The sequence below is a fragment of the Capricornis sumatraensis genome, chromosome 1 (assembly GCF_032405125.1).
Source record: "Capricornis sumatraensis isolate serow.1 chromosome 1, serow.2, whole genome shotgun sequence".
NCBI lineage: Eukaryota > Metazoa > Chordata > Mammalia > Artiodactyla > Bovidae > Capricornis > Capricornis sumatraensis.
This window is the reverse complement of record NC_091069.1, coordinates 95,805,638-95,823,946: the sequence shown is the minus strand read 5'-3', so window position 1 is coordinate 95,823,946 and position 18,309 is coordinate 95,805,638. Positions and strand designations below refer to the sequence as shown.

The window sequence follows — 18,309 nt, the reverse complement described above, 5'->3', positions numbered from 1 at the left end:
TGAAAAATAAAAACCATATGATTATCTCAATAGATGCAGAGAAGGCCTTTGACAAAATTCAACATCCATTTATGATAAAAACTCTCCAGAAAGCAGGAATAGAAGGAACATACCTCAACATAATAAAAGCTATGTATGACAAACCCACAGCAAACATTATCCTTAATGGTGAAAAATTGAAAGCATTTCCCCTAAAGTCAGGAACAAGACAAGGGTGTCCACTTTCACCGCTACTATTCAACATAGTTCTGGAAGTTTTGGCCACAGCAATCAGAGCAGAAAAAGAAATAAAAGGAATCCAAACTGGAAAAGAAGAAGTAAAACTCTCACTGTTTGCAGATGACATGATCCTCTACATGGAAAACCCTAAAGACTCCACCAGAAAATTACTAGAGCTCATCAATGAATATAGTAAAGTTGCAGGATATAAAATCAACACACAGAAATCCCTTGCATTCCTATACACTAATAATGAGAAAGTAGAAAAAGAAATTAAGGAAACAATTCCATTCACCATTGCAACAAAAAGAATAAAATACTTAGGAATATATCTACCCAAAGAAACTAAAGACCTATATATAGAAAACTATAAAACACTGATGAAAGAAATCAAAGAGGACACTAATAGATGGAGAAATATACCATGTTCATGGGTTGGAAGAATCAATATAGTGAAAATGAGTATACTACCCAAAGCAATTTACAAATTAAACGCAATCCCTATCACGCTACCAGCCATATTTTTCACAGAACTAGAACAAATAATTTCAAGATTTGTATGGAAATACAAAAAACCTCGAATAGCCAAAGCAATCTTGAGAAAGAAGAATGGAACTGGAGGAATCAACTTGCCTGACTTCAGGCTCTACTACAAAGCCACAGTCATCAAAACAGTATGGTACTGGCACAAAGACAGACATATAGATCAATGGAACAAAATAGAAAGCCCAGAGATAAATCCACACACATATGGACACCTTATCTTTGACAAAGGAGGCAAGAATATACAATGGAGTAAAGACAATCTCTTTAACAAGTGGTGCTGGGAAAACTGGTCAACCACTTGTAAAAGAATGAAACTAGATCACTTTCTAACACCGCACACAAAAATAAACTCAAAGTGGATTAAAGATCTAAATGTAAGACCAGAAACTATAAAACTCCTAGAGGAGAATATAGGCAAAACACTCTCAGACATAAATCACAGCAGGATCCTCTATGATCCACCTCCCAGAATTCTGGAAATAAAAGCAAAAATAAACAAATGGGATCTAATTAAAATTAAAAGCTTCTGCACAACAAAGGAAAATATACGCAAGGTGAAAAGACAGCCTTCTGAATGGGAGAAAATAATAGCAAATGAAGCAACTGACAAACAACTAATCTCAAAAATATACAAGCAACTTATGCAGCTCAAGTCCAGAAAAATAAACGACCCAATCAAAAAATGGGCCAAAGAACTAAATAGACATTTCTCCAAAGAAGACATACGGATGGCTAACAAACACATGAAAAGATGCTCAACATCACTCATTATCAGAGAAATGCAAATCAAAACCACAATGACGTACCACTTCACACCAGTCAGAATGGCTGCGATCCAAAAATCTGCAAGCAATAAATGCTGGAGAGGGTGTGGAGAAAAGGGAACCCTCCTACACTGTTGGTGGGAATGCAAACTAGTACAGCCACTATGGAGAACAGTGTGGAGATTCCTTAAAAAATTGCAAATAGAACTACCTTATGACCCAGCAATCCCACTGCTGGGCATACACACCGAGGAAACCAGAATTGAAAGAGACACATGTACCCCAATGTTCATCGCAGCACTGTTTATAATAGCCAGGACATGGAAACAACCTAGATGTCCATCAGCAGATGAATGGATAAGAAAGCTTTGGTACAGGTACACAATGGAGTATTACTCAGCCGTTAAAAAGAATTCATTTGAATCAGTTCTGATGAGATGGATGAAACTGGAGCCGATTCTACAGAGTGAAGTAAGCCAGAAAGAAAAACACCAATACAGTATACTAACACATATATATGGAATTTAGAAAGATGGCAATGACGACCCTGTATGCAAGACAGGAAAAAAGACACAGCGGTGTATAACGGACTTTTGGACTCAGAGAGAGAGGGAGAGGGTGGGATGATTTGGGAGAATGGCATTCTATCATGTATACTATCATGTAAGAATTGAATCGCCAGTCTATGTCTGACGCAGGATACAGCATGCTTGGGGCTGGTGCATGGGGATGACCCACAGAGATGTTATGGGGAGGGAGGTGGGAGGGGGTTTCATGTTTGGGAACACATGTAAGAATTAAAGATTTTAAAATTAAATTTAAAAAAATTAATTAAAAAAAAAAAAAAAGACTTTACCTGTGTAGATCATAACAAATTGTAGAAAACTCTTAAAGAGATGGGAATACCAGAACATCTTACCTGCCTCCTGAGAAATCTGTACCCAGATCAAGAAGCAACAGTTTAAACCAGACATGGAATAAGTGACTGGTTCAGGATTGAGAAAGGAGTACGACAGGCTGTTTATTGTCACCCTTTTATTTAACTTATACACAGAGTACATTATGCAAAATGCCAGGCTAGATGAAGCACAAGCTGGAATCAAGATTGCCAGGAGAAATATCAACAACCTAAGACATGTGGATGATACCACTTAAACTGCAGAAAGCAAAGAGGAAGTAAAGAGCCTCTTGATGAGGGCAAAGGAGGAGAGTAAAAAAGCCAGCTTAAAACTCAATATAAAAAAACTAAGATCATGGCATCCAGTCCCATCATTTCATGGCAAAGAGAAGGGGAGAAGACAGAAGCAGTGAAAAATTTCCTCTTCTTGGGCTCTAAAATCACAGTGGATGGTGACTGCAGCCATAAAATTAAAAGACTACTATTTTTTGGCAGGAAAGCTATGACAAACCTAGACAGTGTGTTAAAAAGCGAAGATATCACTTTGCTGACAAAGGTCTATATAGTCAAGTCTGTGGTCTTTCCAGTAGTCATGAAGAGATGTGAGAGCTGGACAATAAAGAAGGCAGAGCGCCGAAGAACTGATGCCTTCAAAATGAGGTGCTGGAGAAGACTCAAAGGCCCTTGGAAAACAAGGAAATCAGACCAGTCAATCTTAAAGGAAATCAACCCTGAATACTCATTGGAAGGACTGATGCTGAAGCTCCAATACTCTGGCCACCTGACGTGAACAGCTGACTCATTGAAAAAGACCCTGATCCTGGAAAAGATTGAGGGCAGGAGGAGAAGAGGGCAAAAGAGGATGAGATGGTTGGATGGCATCACCAATTCAATGGACATGAAGCTGGGCAAACTCTGGGAGATGGTGAGGGACAGGGAGGCCTGGAGTGCTGCAGTCCGTGGAGTTGCAAAGAGTCAGGCAAGACTGGTGCCTGGAGAACAATGACTGATTCACTTTGCTATAACAAGAAAGGAATACAACACTGTAGAAAGAATTATACTCCAATAAAAACTCCTTTAAAATTTTTAGGCAAAAGTATTTGAAGAATAAAAGAATAAAATAAAATAGAGGCATTTATTGAGGCAAGGCTACACTGCTTGCCACACTATCAGCAAGGCTTTTAATCATCACAACTGCCCTGGTAGCTGGAAAGTTTGAACAGGCTCACAGGTAACCTTGAGTAACTTCTCAACACTAAAAGAGTACTAGCTTGATACTTTCTATCTATTATGCTACATAATTATCATTAACCTCATCTTATAGACAAGGCTCAGAGAAACTGAAACATAAGCCGGCTAGTGACAAAGCCAGTCTTTGTGGTTCCAAAGTCCACCTTCTTTCCACTATACCATGCTACCTCCCATTCCAAGGTCTTAGAAAGCCATAGCTTACTAGCTTCCAGACGTTCTAAAGGTTTTACTTTTCTAATTTTGTTTATAATTACTTTGGCCGTGCTGGGTCTTAGTTACTGCGTGGGCTTCTCTCTAGTTGTGGTCAGTGGGGTCTGCCCTCCAGCTGCAGTGCACAGACTCATTGCAACAAAGCTTCTCTTGTGGAGAAGCTCAACAGTTGCGGTGCATGGGCTTACCAGCTCCATGGCACATGGGCTCTTCCCAGATCAGCGACTGCACTTGTGTCTCCTGCATTAGCGGGTAGATTCTTTACCGCTGAACTACTAGGGAAACTCTAAAGGTTTTTCAGTGAAGACGGCAGGGGGCCTCAATCCTCAGTGATAAAAAACAGAGTATGCCAAGGGCTCATGGTGCAGTGGTCTCACAGCCCTTCAGAAGGGCGGGCACACAGTGCTCAGAACACTGACCCACAGAGAAGCCCCAAACCTCCAATCATTCAGACCTACTCCTTCTGCATCCAAACTTTCAACCATGTCTAAACTGTATGATTTAATTGGCTTTGGAACCCATTGGTGGAGAAACCACAGCCTATTTCAAGGAAGCTAGAGTCATTTCCTGCAAATCCATGACTGTATTCTAGGCCACATCACTGAGGTCTCCTCAACCAAATGCTCAGATAGTTTAGCCACAGACTCATTGCTCAAGGAAAGCAGATGTAAACAGTGGTCAAGGTCACTTATCAAAGTTAGCCTGTAACAGAATTTAAATTACATTCCAGAAGACACCAAGAAACCAACCATATTCCTCCAGTCCTAGTCTATAAACCTCCTCCCCAACATACAGCCTGATTTCTTTCTGACAAATATTTGGATTCAGTTGAATCACATTAGTCTCCTCTGTTTGGGTTTTCTAAGCAGAAAAAAGAAGTGTAAGTTACAATAGAGTTTGCCTCAGATTAAATCTCAATTTAACAGTAGTTGGGGTCTGAGAGTGACACATACCCACGCTGGCAGCAGCTCTGGTTTTGTTGAGGACATAGGACTGACTTGCAGGATTCTCTCCAACCAGAACCACGCTCAGGTGTGGCCGCTTGTTGCCTGACGCCACCCACTCTTCCACCTCCTGCCGCACTTCCTGCTTGATCTGCTCAGCAAGTTTCTTTCCAGAAATGATAACAGCTTCATTTCTGCAGAAGGCAATAGAATCACAAAAACAAATAGCTTGAATTTTTGTGAAGAATAAAGACTACAAAAGTGTTATTAAGTACCAAAAACTTTGGGTGGAAGGGGAGGAGGAGTTGGAAGAAGATGGTTAAAAGGCATAGTGGGCCCTTCTATTTATTGGTCCCCCATTCAAGGATTCACCAACCCATGGTTGAAGATACTTGGAAGGAAATTCCAAAAAGCAAAACATGAATTTGCCCAGCACCTAGCAACTATTTACATAGCATTTACATTGTATTTACAACTATCTACACAGCATTTACATGGTATTAGGTATTTTAAATAAATAATCTAGAGATGATTTAAAGTATATGGAAGGATAGGTTATATACAAATACCATGCCATTTTATATAAGGGACTTAGAGCATCTGGGAATTTTGGTATCCTTGGGGTTCCTGAAACAATCCTACTCATATAATGAAGGATGACTGTACAAACTTCTAGTTATAAGATTAATAAGCACTAGGGACATAATGTACTACATACAGTGAAGACTTTAGTTACCACTGCTGTATAATATATAGAAAGCTTGCTAAAATAAGAGATCCTAAGAGTTCTCATCACAAGGAGAATTTTTATATTTTTTATTTTTATAACAATATCTATATGAGGGTTTCTCTGGTGATCAGTGGTTAAGAATCTGCCTTGCAATGCAGAGGACACAGGTTTGATCCCTGGTCCAGAAGATCCCACATGCCACAGGACAACTGAGCCCATGGGCCACAACAAGACAAAAGTCACCGCAATGAGAAGCTGGAGCACCACAGCTAGAGAGTAGCCCAGCTTGCCAAAACTAGAGAAAGAATGCGTGCAGGAAGAAAGACCCAGCACAGCCAAAGATTAAATAAATATTTTTTTAAAACATACATCTATATGAAATGATGAATTTTAACTAAACCTATTGTGGTAATCATTTCACAATGTATGTAAATCACACCATCAGGCAGTGTACCTTAAACTTACACAGAGATGCATGTCAATTGTTGTTGTTAAGTTGCTAGGTCATGTCCGACTTTCCTGAGACCCCGTGGACTGTAGCCCACCAGGCTCCTCTGTTCTTGGGATTTCCTAGACAGAATACTGGAGTGGGCTGCCATTTCCTTCTCCAGGGGATCTTCCTGACCCAGGGATCAAACGTGTGTCTCCTGTATTGCAGGCGGATTCTTCATCACCGAGTTACTAAGGATGTGATGTATGTCAATTACTTCTGAGTAAAACTGGAAAAAACAAACTTTCCCAAACTAAAGGTTTAGATTAGACTACATAGTTCCTAATTAAGGGACAACTAAAATCTGAAGGAGAGGTTCAAGGGGTAAATCTGTGTCCAGCTACATATTTAAGAAAATAAAATTGATTGAAATAATTACTACCATTAATTCTAAACTTGGAGAATTTAAGTAACTGATAACTACTACTTGACATAATGTCATGTCACTAGATGTCATGTGTAGCTCTTCTGAATCCAGAGTCTAGGTTCTTAATGCTATACCATCCTGCCTCCTGATGTCTGACAACTGTAGGCAAAAAAAAAAAAAAAAAAAATGTTGTTAATTTGCAATGTTGTTAATTTGTTTGATCTCTCACCACTATGATGTTAGTTTGTTCTCTATGCTTATATGCCATTTGTAGTTTACATTTTGCCCGTGTTAGCATCTAGTCATATGTTTTGAATCATTTCCCAGTTAGTGAATTGGCTTTTAATCTATATGTACTTTAAAATATTTAAATAATATTATGCAGTTAAACCAATAAACAATATACTGGACAATACCTACTGCAAAATTTCAGGCTAAAATTGAAGAAAATCAGGAAAACCACTAGGCCATCCAGGTATGACCTAAATCAAACCCCTTATGCTTATACAATGGAGGTGACAAATAGATTCAAGGGATTAGATCTGGTAGACAGAGTGCCTAAAGAACCATGGATGGAGGTTTAACATTGTACAGGAGGCAGTGATCAACCATCCCAAAGAAAAAGAAATGCAAGAAGGCAAAGTGGTTGTCTGAGGAGGCTTTACAAATAGCTGAGGAAAGAGAAGCAAAATGCAAGGGATAAAGGGAAAGATATACCTTTCTGAATACAGAGTTCCAGGGAATAGCAAAGACAGCTAAGAAATTCGTCTTAAGTGAACAATGCAAACAAATAGAGGAAATTAATAGGATGGGAAAGACTAGAGATCTGTTCAAGAAAACTGGAGATATTAAGTGAACATTTCATGCATGATGGAAAGTACAAAGAACAGAAAGGGTAGGGGACTCAACAGAAGCAGAAGAGATTAAGAAGTGGCAAGTATACACAGAAGAACTATACAAAAAAGGTCTTAATGACCTGGATAAAGTGCTACACTCAATATGTCAGCAAATCTGGAAAACTCAGGAGTGGCTACGGGACTGGAAAAATTAGTCTTCATTCCAATCTCAAAGAAGGGCAACACCAAAGAATGTTCAAACTACCACACAACTGCACTCATTTCACATGCTAGCAAGGTAATGCTCAAAATCCTTCAAGCTAGGCTTCAGTAGGATGAACTGAGAACTTCCAGAGGTACAAGCTGGGTTTAGAAAAGGCAGAAGGACCAGAGACCAAATTGCCAACATTTGTTGGATCACAGAGAAAGCAAGTGAATTCCAGAAAAACATCTATTTCTGCTTCATTGATTATGTACACTAAAGCCTTTGACTGTGTGGATCACTACAAACTGTGGGAAATTCTTCAAGAGATGGGAATACCAGACCACCTGACTTGCCTCCTGAGAAATCTGTATGCAGGTCAAGAAGCAACAGTTAGAACCGGACATGGAACAACAGACTGGTTCCAAATCAGAAAAGGAATATGTCAAGGCTGCATACTGTCACCCTGCTTATTTAACTTATATGCAGAGTACCTCATGAGAAATGCTGGGCTGGATGAAGCACAAGTTGGAATCAAAACTGCTGGGAGAAATATTAATAACCTCAGATATGCAGATGACACCACCCTCCTGGCAGAAATTGAAGAAGAACTAAAGAGCCTCTTGATTAGGGTGAAAGAGAAGAGTGAAAAAGGTGGCTTAAAATTCAACATTCCATAAACTAAGACCATGGCATTCAGCCCCATCACTTCATGATAAATAGAAGGGGGGGAAGTGGAAACAGTGACAGATTTTATTTTCTTGGGCTCCAAAATCACTGCAGATCGTGATTGCAGCCATGAAATTAAAAGACACTTGCTCCTTGGAAGAAAAGCTATGATAAACCTAGACAGCATATTAAAAAGCAGAGACATCACTTTGCCGACAAAGGTCCATAGTCAAAGCTATGGTTTTTCCAGTAGTCGTTTACAGATGTAAAAGTTGGACCATAAAGAAGGCTGAACACCGAAGAACTGATGCTTTTGAACTGTGGTGCTGGAGAAGACTCTTGAGAGTCTCTTGGATGGCAAAGAGATCAAACCAGTCAATCCTAAGGGAAATCAACCCTGACTATGCACTGAAAGGACTGCTGCTTGAAGCTAAAGCTCCAAAACTTTGGCCACTTAATGGGAACAGCCAACTCACTGGAAAAGACCCTGATGCTGGGAAAGATTGAGGGCAGAAGGAGAAGCGTGCCACAGAGAATGAGTCAGTTAGATGGCATCACCGACTCAATGGACACGCTGCTGCTGCTGCTAAGTCACTTCAGTCGTGTGACTCTGTGCGATGCCATAGACGGCAGCCCACCAGGCTCCCCCGTCCCTGGGACTCTCCAGGCAAGAACACTGGAGTGGGTTGCCATATCCTTCTCCAATGCATGAAAGTGAAAAGTGAAAGGGAAGTCACTCAGTCATGTCCGACTCTTCACGACCCCATGGACTGCAGCCTACCAGGCTCCTCCGTCCATGGGATTTTCCAGGCAAGAGTACTGGAGTGGGGTGCCATTATGAGCAAACTCCAGGAGATGGTGAAGAACAGGGAAGTCTGGCGTGCTGCAGTCCATGGGGTCACAAAGAGTCAGACACAACAAGGACAACTCCTCTCCATAGTCCTTCCTCAAAAAGATTTTTCAGAAGGACAGGGATTGTGGACTTCCCTGGTGGTACAGTGGATAAGAATCCACCTTCCAACGCAGGGGACACAGTTTCAATCCCTGATCCAGGAAAATCCCACATACCTCAGGGCAGCTAAGCCCATGTGGCATAGCTAGGAAGCCATCGCTCTACGGCCTGTGAGTTGCCCCTACAGAAGCCCGCACACCTAAAGCCCATGCTCTGCAGCAAGCCGTGCCACGCAATGAGAAGCCTGTGCACTGTAACGAGGAGAAGCCCCCGTGTGTAGCAGCTAGAGACAGCCATCGCACAGCAAGGAAGACCCAGCACAACCAAAAATTAATTTAAAAAGAATAGGGATTGGAAGGGGGACTAGGGCAAATCCATCTCATCGATGGCAGTGTGCTCTACCACAAGACCTCAGTACCCCATCCACAGCTGACACACCAGGAGCATCTGATGCCCAGAACAATTTCTAGGCTGGCCTGCAGTCTAGTTGGTGCAAAAGCTTATGTATCAGGAGTAGTGGTAGGGAACCAGATCAGTAAGAGCCTCTCTCTGACCTACATTCACATATGAGAATCACAGGGATGAGAAACTGCTTGTTAGGGGACAGACAATAAGACAACTCAGATCTAGAAGAACCTGTAGTCCCTCAAATATGTTCAGATCTCTGAAAGTCTGTCTCTCCCTAATCACAACTGATTATGCAACTCTTCCTGGGTTCCAGTATGGAAGATTCCTGGCTTTCTTATTTCCACATATATCTATACAATAAAGTTCACATTACTTCAAGTAGAACAAGAAAGTGTACATTAAGAAAAAGGACCCCCACTGAAAACAAGACTTTCCCTTCAGATTTTTGTCCCCAGTGTCATAAGGAATGCTACAACTCAACATTAATTAAGAATATAATTCTTTGAAACACTGAAACAGTCTATTTCCCCTTATAGCACATATTTTTTTTTTTAACAGCACATATTTAACACTCAGGGATGACATCAAGGTACTGGATATTTTGTGTGGTCAGATATAATTAATTTGCCAGGCCACTGTTAATTAAAAATGTTAAAGCTAACGCTCTAACAGTCTAAGTCTTCAATGCCTGCTTTTAAGTTGCATTGTGATTAAATACCTACTTTAAACCAAGTCTCAGTGTCTTACATGTAATGCAGTAATTTTATACCTAAACCTTATATTAATCTGTATTTCCATCTTTTGAGATATTAAGATGGTATCAACAGACTTCCCTGGTGGTCCTGTGGCTAAGAGGAACCCACACTCCCAATGCAGGGGCCCCGAGTTCAATCCCTGGTCAGGGAACTACATCCCACATGCCACAACTAAGAGTTTGCATGCCACAACTAAGATCCCACATGTAGCAACTAAGACCTGGAAAATAAATAAATAAAATAAACATTTTTAAAAGATACCACAGTTTTATAGCAAACCAAATGCTTTTACCTAGATTTTACTTGATAATACTAGTAGAGTGTAAAATATGTAACAACATTTCATATATATTCATGGTATATTAAGGAAATTAAGGAAAACACATTAATATTTACAAATCCATTTCAGATTTAGGGTTGAAGGGAACTTCTTCAAAAGGGCTTTGCTGATACAAGTACCCCTGGCAACATTCTTGATCTATGATAATACCGAAAATATCTGTCCTGGGACAGAAATAGAGTGAAAGATTAGTTTAAAAGGGCTTAGGACAGTAATTTATATTGAATGAAATAAGATATAAAGTGCTAAGCATATATATTAACTAAAAATTAATTTCTAACTCTCTTCTGTTGGTTAGATTTACAGAGACACATCTTTAACAATAGAATAGATATATTTATTTATTTATATACTCATAAGGATCTATAAAAAATATTGAGTGAAGTTAGATTTCACTTCATTAAAAAGTTCCTTTTGAAAGTAGTAAACGTAAGAGAAAATGGTAGCAGCACATTTGGGCTAAGCATGATATAATAAAGCTAAGGACACAGGGTTCTGGAAGAAACCAGTGTTCCAAATTTCAGAGGCAAGTTCTGGATGTTATGCCAATTTGCTTTAAAAAAAAAAAAAAAAAAGTCAAACAGTAACAAGAGCCAAAACAAAGCCACAGTGCAATAAGTATTTTTCATAATATAATTGTTTTAGCTTTCCTCCTTGGACCACAGCTCTGCCAAATGTGAAACACAGTCCTATGAGGGCCTCATTACCTAATTTCCCAACTTTTTAACTTTTTTTGCTGAAGGGCAGATAAAGTTACTGCTGCTGCTGCTGCTAAGTCGCTTCAGTCGTGTCCGACTCTGTGCGACCCTATAGACGGCAGCCCACCAGGCTCCCCCATCCCTGGGATTCTCCAGGCAGGAACACTGGAGTGGGTTGCCATTTCCTTCTCCAATGCATGAAAGTGAAAAGTGAAAGTAAAGTCACTCAGTCGTGCCCGACTCTTAGCGACCCCATGGACTGCAGCCTACCAGGCTCTTCCAGTCATGGGATTTTCCAGGCAAGAGTACTGGAATGGGGTGCCATTGCCTTCCCTGAAAGTTACTGCTACCCCAGAATAAATGGAAATGGAGACTGAATTAGTCCCACAGCGAATCCAAAATGTATTAACCATATTAGCTAACACTTATTTAGAAGTGCTTTCACAAATGTGTTTAGGAAAATTTCCCTTAAAATTATGAATCAACAGACTAGAAAGGACTGAAGGACTGTCCAAATAAAATTAAAAACCAAAATCAAAAACCAAAATCTGTCAGTAGCATCTTCACTCTCCTAATTTAATAGATTATAGTAGTAGATTTTCCATGAAAAATTAGTATCAGATATAATTTACAATTCATGATCATGACATTTTGGAAAGAGTTCTGTTATCTACTAACTAGTCAGTAATGAGTGAACAAAGACACAGAGGGAGATGGAACTCTATATTTATTAAACACTAGACATTTCAGTTAGAGCTTTACATACATTACTCTCAGTTACTTCAGTTCAGTTCAGTTCAGTCGCTCAGTTGTGTCCGACTCTTTGCGACCCCATGAATCGCATCACGCCAGGCCTCCCTGTCCATCACCAACTCCCTTAAATTAGTTCACTTGGTCACAGAAATAATTGTATTGGTCTCAGTTACTTGGGACTATTATAATAAGCCCATTATACAGAACAAGAAACTGAAACAATAGTAACAAAATTCAAACACAAACTTCTGCCTCCAAAGTTCTTTTTTTTCCCTATACCCCATGGTCTACAATACTATCTAACCATGAAAACTCTCACACTACCCCCACCCACCCACCCACCCAAAGGGACACATGCAGACCTATATTTTTAAAAGACATTTTATTTACCAACTAGCAGTAATCAAAGCAATACATCAGAAGCCTGAATACTAAATGTACTTACTACCTTCAGAAATGTGGAAACCTATTCATCCAGAAAAGTGAAAGGAGGACACTGGTTACTAGACAGTGTGAGCAAACTGTTCCAGTTCTTTAGATTACAAACTGGAAGCTCCTTATAAATCTCCTTCCAATCATGGAACCACATGTGGCCAGAACTCAGGAAGGGAGTAAGAGGGAGGAGAACAGAGAGTAATAAAACATGGGGCTGGAAAGGCAGATCAGGGTCAGACTAAGAAAATCCTTGAACGTCTCCTCGGAAATCTTCCAACAATGCGTTAGAGACTTCCCTGATGGTCCAGTGGCTAGAACTCGGACCTCCCAATGCAGGGGATCAGTTCCATCCCTGGTCAGGGAACTAGATCCCACTTCCCGCAACTAAGACCCAGTACAGCCAAATAAATTAATATTTTTATGTTAATGAATTAGTTTTATTTTTGGTTGTGCTGGGCCTTCATTGTTGCCTGCGGGCTTTCTCTGGTTGCGGCAAGCAGGGGCTACTCTTCCTTGCCAAGCGCAGGCTTCTCATGGTGGTGGCTTCTCTTGCGGCCCTGGGAGCACAGGCGGCCAGGAGCACAGGCTCCAGTAACTGCAACTGGCAGGCTTAGTGTTTGTGGCACATGGGCTCAGCTGCCCCACCGCATGTGGAATCTTCCCCAACCAGGGATCCAGCCTGTGCTCCTTCATTGGCAGGTGGATTCTTATCCATTGTACCACCAGGGAAGTCTCAAATATTTTTTTTTAATGCATTAATCCCCATTCTGTGTTCCAACAGCACCTTGGAAAACATCTCTAACAGCATTTTTACACTGATTGGAAATTACACTGTTCTGCCCCTTGACAGGTAGGGAAGTTGCACTAAAGAAAGAGCCGTTTTTTTACCATCTCTGAATAACGCACAGCCTAGCACAGTACCTGGATAAAGGGGCTGCTGTTACAAATAAGCTCTAAAGACTGAAAGGAAAGAGGGTGCATATCTTTAGGGAACTGAAATCACAGCTCTCCCTCCCCCCAAAACTCTTCAATCTATGTTTAGAATGGGAATTTGTGGTCCAGAGAGATCATGAAATAGGTATAACCTCCCAAGATGCTGGGAGGGATTGGGGGCAGGAGAAGAAGGGGACGACAGAGGATGAGATGGCTGGATGGCATCACCGCCTCGATAGACATGAGTTTGAGTGAACTCCGGGAGTTGGTGATGGACAGGGAGGCCTAGCGTGCTGCGATTCATGGGGTCGCAAAGAGTAGGACAAGACTGAACGACTGAACTGAACTGAAGAAAACTCAAACGGAGCTTTCCCTCTTCTCTTCCCGGGTGTTCACCACCTCAGTTTACTTGATCTGGCACTGACCAACTCCAGGCGGGCTGCAGTCAACGTCCCGGGGGCCACTGCACATTGATTATTCTCTTGGGAGGGAAAGGAGCAGCTTGTAGAGCAGCGTGAGCCACATCCACAACCTGGAGGAAGAGGGAAGTGCTGGTACCGGGCGAGCAAAGCTTGTGGATTTCATCAGACTGCTTTAACCCTCTCCGCCGCTAGGGTTCCGGGAAGGGGCGGGTCGCAGAAGGCTGCTAACTTAACAACTCTTACTCGCGCTCGCCAAAACGTCTCGGCTTTCCAGCTCTCGTTTTCACGGCCAAGGTCGGTCCTGGCCTGTGACTTCTGTATGCTCCCACGTAAATCGTGGCGCCCCAGAGCCCGCCTGCACCTCTGCTCCACACCGTGGGCGCCGTCCCACCGGCGGACTGGCCTCGGGACAGGGCAACGCCCGGAGCTGGCCGGAGACCGGCTCCTTCCCGAAAGGCGGGCTCCCGGGCTCAGCCCACACGCCGAGCGAGAGCCCGAGCGGTACACTGAGGCCACGCTGGGCTGCCGCGTCGCCCCATCACACCCCTCTCTGTGACCACCACAGCCCGGGACCGAGATGCTCCAGAAAGGCGTACCTAGGCGGGCCGGCTCTCAGCTCCCCTCGGTTTTCCGCGCTGACCCAGCCCGCCGACCCTCTTACCGCACTGCCGAGAGGTGGAAAGGGCGTTGATGGAGGCGGCCACTCTGCGCGGACCGGAGCAGTCGGGTGACCAGAGTGGTTATAAAGGAGGCTGCGGCCATCGTCAGCGCGGGGAAAGATACGCGCGCTGACCGCACGGTTATACCGCTGCAGCGTGGCAGGCCTCGCCTCCTGCCGGCACCCATTGGTCCCTGCCGCTCTCCACTTGCAGTCTGTTGGGCCGCTGGAGCTGAAGGAGCCAATCGTTGTCTTCCTTTACCTTGGAGAAGCCCCAGCGTGACTCTGAAGACTGGAGAGCTTGCCTAGACTGGCTGAGCAAGGCAAGGGCCCCTGGCAAAAGTCGTCAGGGATGCCCGGCCATGTCATTCATTCACTGAGCAAATATCTTGAGTGCCTACTGTGTGCCAGACGCTGTTAAGAGTGGATTAAAAGATAGGAAGACGGAATAGCAGCTAGTATATGTAGAAGAAAGGTGCAGTTAGAAAACAACTATTTGGCAAAATCATAGTAAAAATTGAGACATCAATGAATGTCAAAACAACTGATTGAAGTTGGATGAGGAACAAGTGATCTACATATAGTTTTGCTAGATCTTGCAAACAAAAATACAAGATGCCCAATTAAACTTGGGAGGACGAGTCATACTTTACTAAAAAAGTTTTCATCTGGCGACTTCCCTGGTGGTGCACTGGTTAAGAGTCTGCCTTCCCTGCAGGGTGCCAGGGTTCCATCCCTGGTCCAGGAACTAAGATCCCATGTATGACAGGACAACTAAGTTCGTGCAGAGCAACTACAAAAGCCTGCCAGCTCTGCAAGAAGAGAAGCCAATGCAATTAGAGAGTAACCCCTAGCTCACCTCAACTAGAGAAAGCCCTTGCCTAGCAACAAAGACCCAGCAGAGTAAAAAAAAAAAAAACAGTATTTATCTGTTATCGGGAATTCAGATTAAACTTGGCTTCCTGTATTTTATCTGTCTGGCAGCCTTATTTGCATAGTCTCAAAGTATCTCTCCCACAAAGTATTTTTATTAATAGCAAACGAGGGAAATGGCACATTTACAGTGGAGAAACCTGACAGTCATTACCTTAAACAAGTGATCAAAATTAACACCACCAGTAACAGGACAAGCACACATTATATGCCCTCAGATATGATGCATTGAGGAGGACACATCACTTTATAAGTCATAGCCAGCCTGAATATTGAATGGAGTGATTTTCTTAAACCATTGAATTCCCTAAACTCATTACAGATTTCTTATTTACACACATAGAGGAGAGATCATAGACCTGGAATGTTAAAACAGGAAAAAGCCACAGTCCTGAAATTTTGGAAGGTATTAGTAAATCTAAACACAAGAAAGTATCAGACAAGTCAAAACTGAGAGAGGTTCCACAAGAAAAGCATCCGGTACTCTTCAAAAACGTCAAAGTCACGAAAGACAAAGGATGAGGTACTTTTGTAGATCAAATGACCCTGAGCATGATACTTAAATGTAACACGTGATTCCAGCCCCACCCCACCCCCACAATTACTTTTCTTTTTCCTTCATTCTTCTTTTTCTCTCTTTTTTTCCTATAAAGGACATAGCAAACTCTGGGAGATGGTGAAGGATAGGGAAGGCTGGCATGCTGCAGTCCGTGGGGTCTCAAAGAGTCCGACACAACTGAGCAACTGAACAAGAACCTCGATATTCCACGTTCCAGGGTCTACTAAGGCTTCTACTTTAGCTTCAGATTTTCTTCCTTTCCACTTTCTGTTAGAATCATTAGATGATAAGGGTGGTTCTCTCACCCATCCAGAAACAAGAGTGGCTCCTAACGTAGTTAATAAACCTCTTCCCTTTAAAGGGATGGGACAGTCAGGCACAAACAGCAAGGAATGTAGAAACCATTGGCCACTGATGTTGCACATAAGGCATTCCAGGAAAGTGCACCCCTGCCTCTTCCCTGACACCCCCTCACTCCTTATGATTGCTAAGGTTCCAATTCTTCAGGTTAAGACTGAAAATGTTGCACTGTTACAGGAAAGGGAATCCTTTCTAGGGCCCCTGTGTGGGCTCTTAGCGAATACTCAGAAATTGTCTAAGGAGACACATGTACTGACAAGGCAAGAGACTTTATTGGGAAGTGTCTCCAGTCAGAGCTTCAGGGTAAGGGAACCCAGGAGAACTGCTTTACCATGAGGCTCACAGTCTTGGGTTTTATGGTGATGGGTTGTCTCTGGCCAATCATTCTGACTCAGGGTCATTCCTGGTAGCACACAAATTGCTCAGCCAAGAGGGATCCAGTGAGAAGATTCTGGGAAACTGGTAGGACATATGAACTAGTGTCTCTCCCTTTGACCTTTCCCGAATTCTTCCGGTTGGTGGTAGCTTGTTAGTTCTAGGTTCCTTACCAGGACCTCCTGTTGTAAGTGGTTAATGTTGTGTCCAGTCCAGGCAGACAGCTTTCGTCAGTGTCTCCCCTAACAGCACTAGTTATCTGTAAGGAATTCTATCAAGTAGCCTGCTACATCAATGACCACCTGAGGCAAGGCATTAGTTATGTAGATGGTATCTCTAAGCAGAGTCACTTTTGGCCTTGGGCCCCCTCAGTCTTCTGATTGCAAAACCCTCAATGGCTAAGGGGCCCCGGAGGCTCTCTGGTGTTTGAGGCATTCCCTCTTCCAACCCCCCACAGGGCATGTTTATTACTATCCTCCCTCCCATGCCCCTTTTGTCCACATGGGGTACACTGGTCCTATCCAGATACCCACGGGACTAAGGGTCTGCAAGGATCAAATCGGTCCAGAAAAACCAATTTCCCCTTTGTTGGCCTTTGAGTGATCAAAACCACTGCCATCATCTAGGCCTTTTGCATATTTCTCTGGGTGTGTTCAGTCTTTTCAGCCAGATCCCTATTATTGAAAAACAACTAAGCCAATTGGAAGAAATCATTCATCAGGAGTCTGGGGATCAGCAGTTGTTTTCTGAATTTTGTGCCTAATGTCTGGGGCACTGTGGGCTATGAAATTCATAACCAAAATATTTTGTACCTCAGGGAGGAGGGAGCTTTGTTTGTATGGGATCCTGACCCTGTAGGCTGGGTCAGTTAATATGTCCTCTGTGTCCTTCCTAAAGTTATACCTCTGAGCTACATATGTCTTAAATTCCTTTTGGGTTCCATTGCCAAGATACAAAATTTGAATATCTCACTCCATTTAAATATCCTAACTCATATTGTGGCCAAATCAGATTACATAAGCTAGTAAATTTTTTCTGTTTTAATTCCTGTTGTCTTAATTTTTCCCAATCCCATCCCAGAGTATATGGCCCAGAGGGGACAGGATTGATACAGCCTGACCCGTTTCAGGCCTGAACCTGAGGTGACTTGCTAATTCCTGTGCTATCTAGAGGTTTCATTCTGCTGTCAAAACTCACCATTTCCTTCCCTGGCAGTCTAGGAGTCAGGACTCCACACTTGCAGTGTAGAGGGTGCCAGCTTCAGTCTCTAGTTGGGGAACTCAGATCCTGCAAGCTGTGTGGTGTGGCAAAAAAGAAAAAAATCCACCAGGCACTTATGAGTTTAGATGTTATCCCTTCCAAGGTAATCTCCGGACCAGATGTTAGTGCCCAAAAAGTTGTTGCAAAGGAATGGTACAGAAGGTATCACTCAGTGTGGATGATCAGCAGGAGCTGACCTAGCTGCAAGTTGGAAATAAAGGGTCAGCACTTGTCAACAGAGGGCTTTCCAGGTGGCACTAGTGGTAAAGAACCCACCTGCCAAAGCAGGAGACGTAAGAGATGTGGGTTCGATCCCTAGGTCCGGAAGATTGCCTGGAGGTG

The 18,309-nt window shown here is 42.6% G+C and overlaps 1 protein-coding gene across 1 annotated transcript in view; it reads right to left on the bottom strand.

Annotated features, from left to right (window-relative positions):
• Positions 1-14,584, bottom strand: part of MTHFD2 (methylenetetrahydrofolate dehydrogenase (NADP+ dependent) 2, methenyltetrahydrofolate cyclohydrolase) — a 38,570-nt gene extending 23,986 nt beyond the window's left edge. The window contains exons 1-2 of the mRNA XM_068975818.1: positions 14,484-14,584; positions 4,842-5,026 (exon numbers count right to left, since the gene is read on the bottom strand). Of these exons, the coding sequence (XP_068831919.1) occupies positions 4,842-5,026; positions 14,484-14,584 (286 nt within the window). The remainder of the gene's footprint in view (positions 1-4,841; positions 5,027-14,483) is intronic.
• Positions 14,585-18,309: the final 3,725 nt, after the last annotated feature.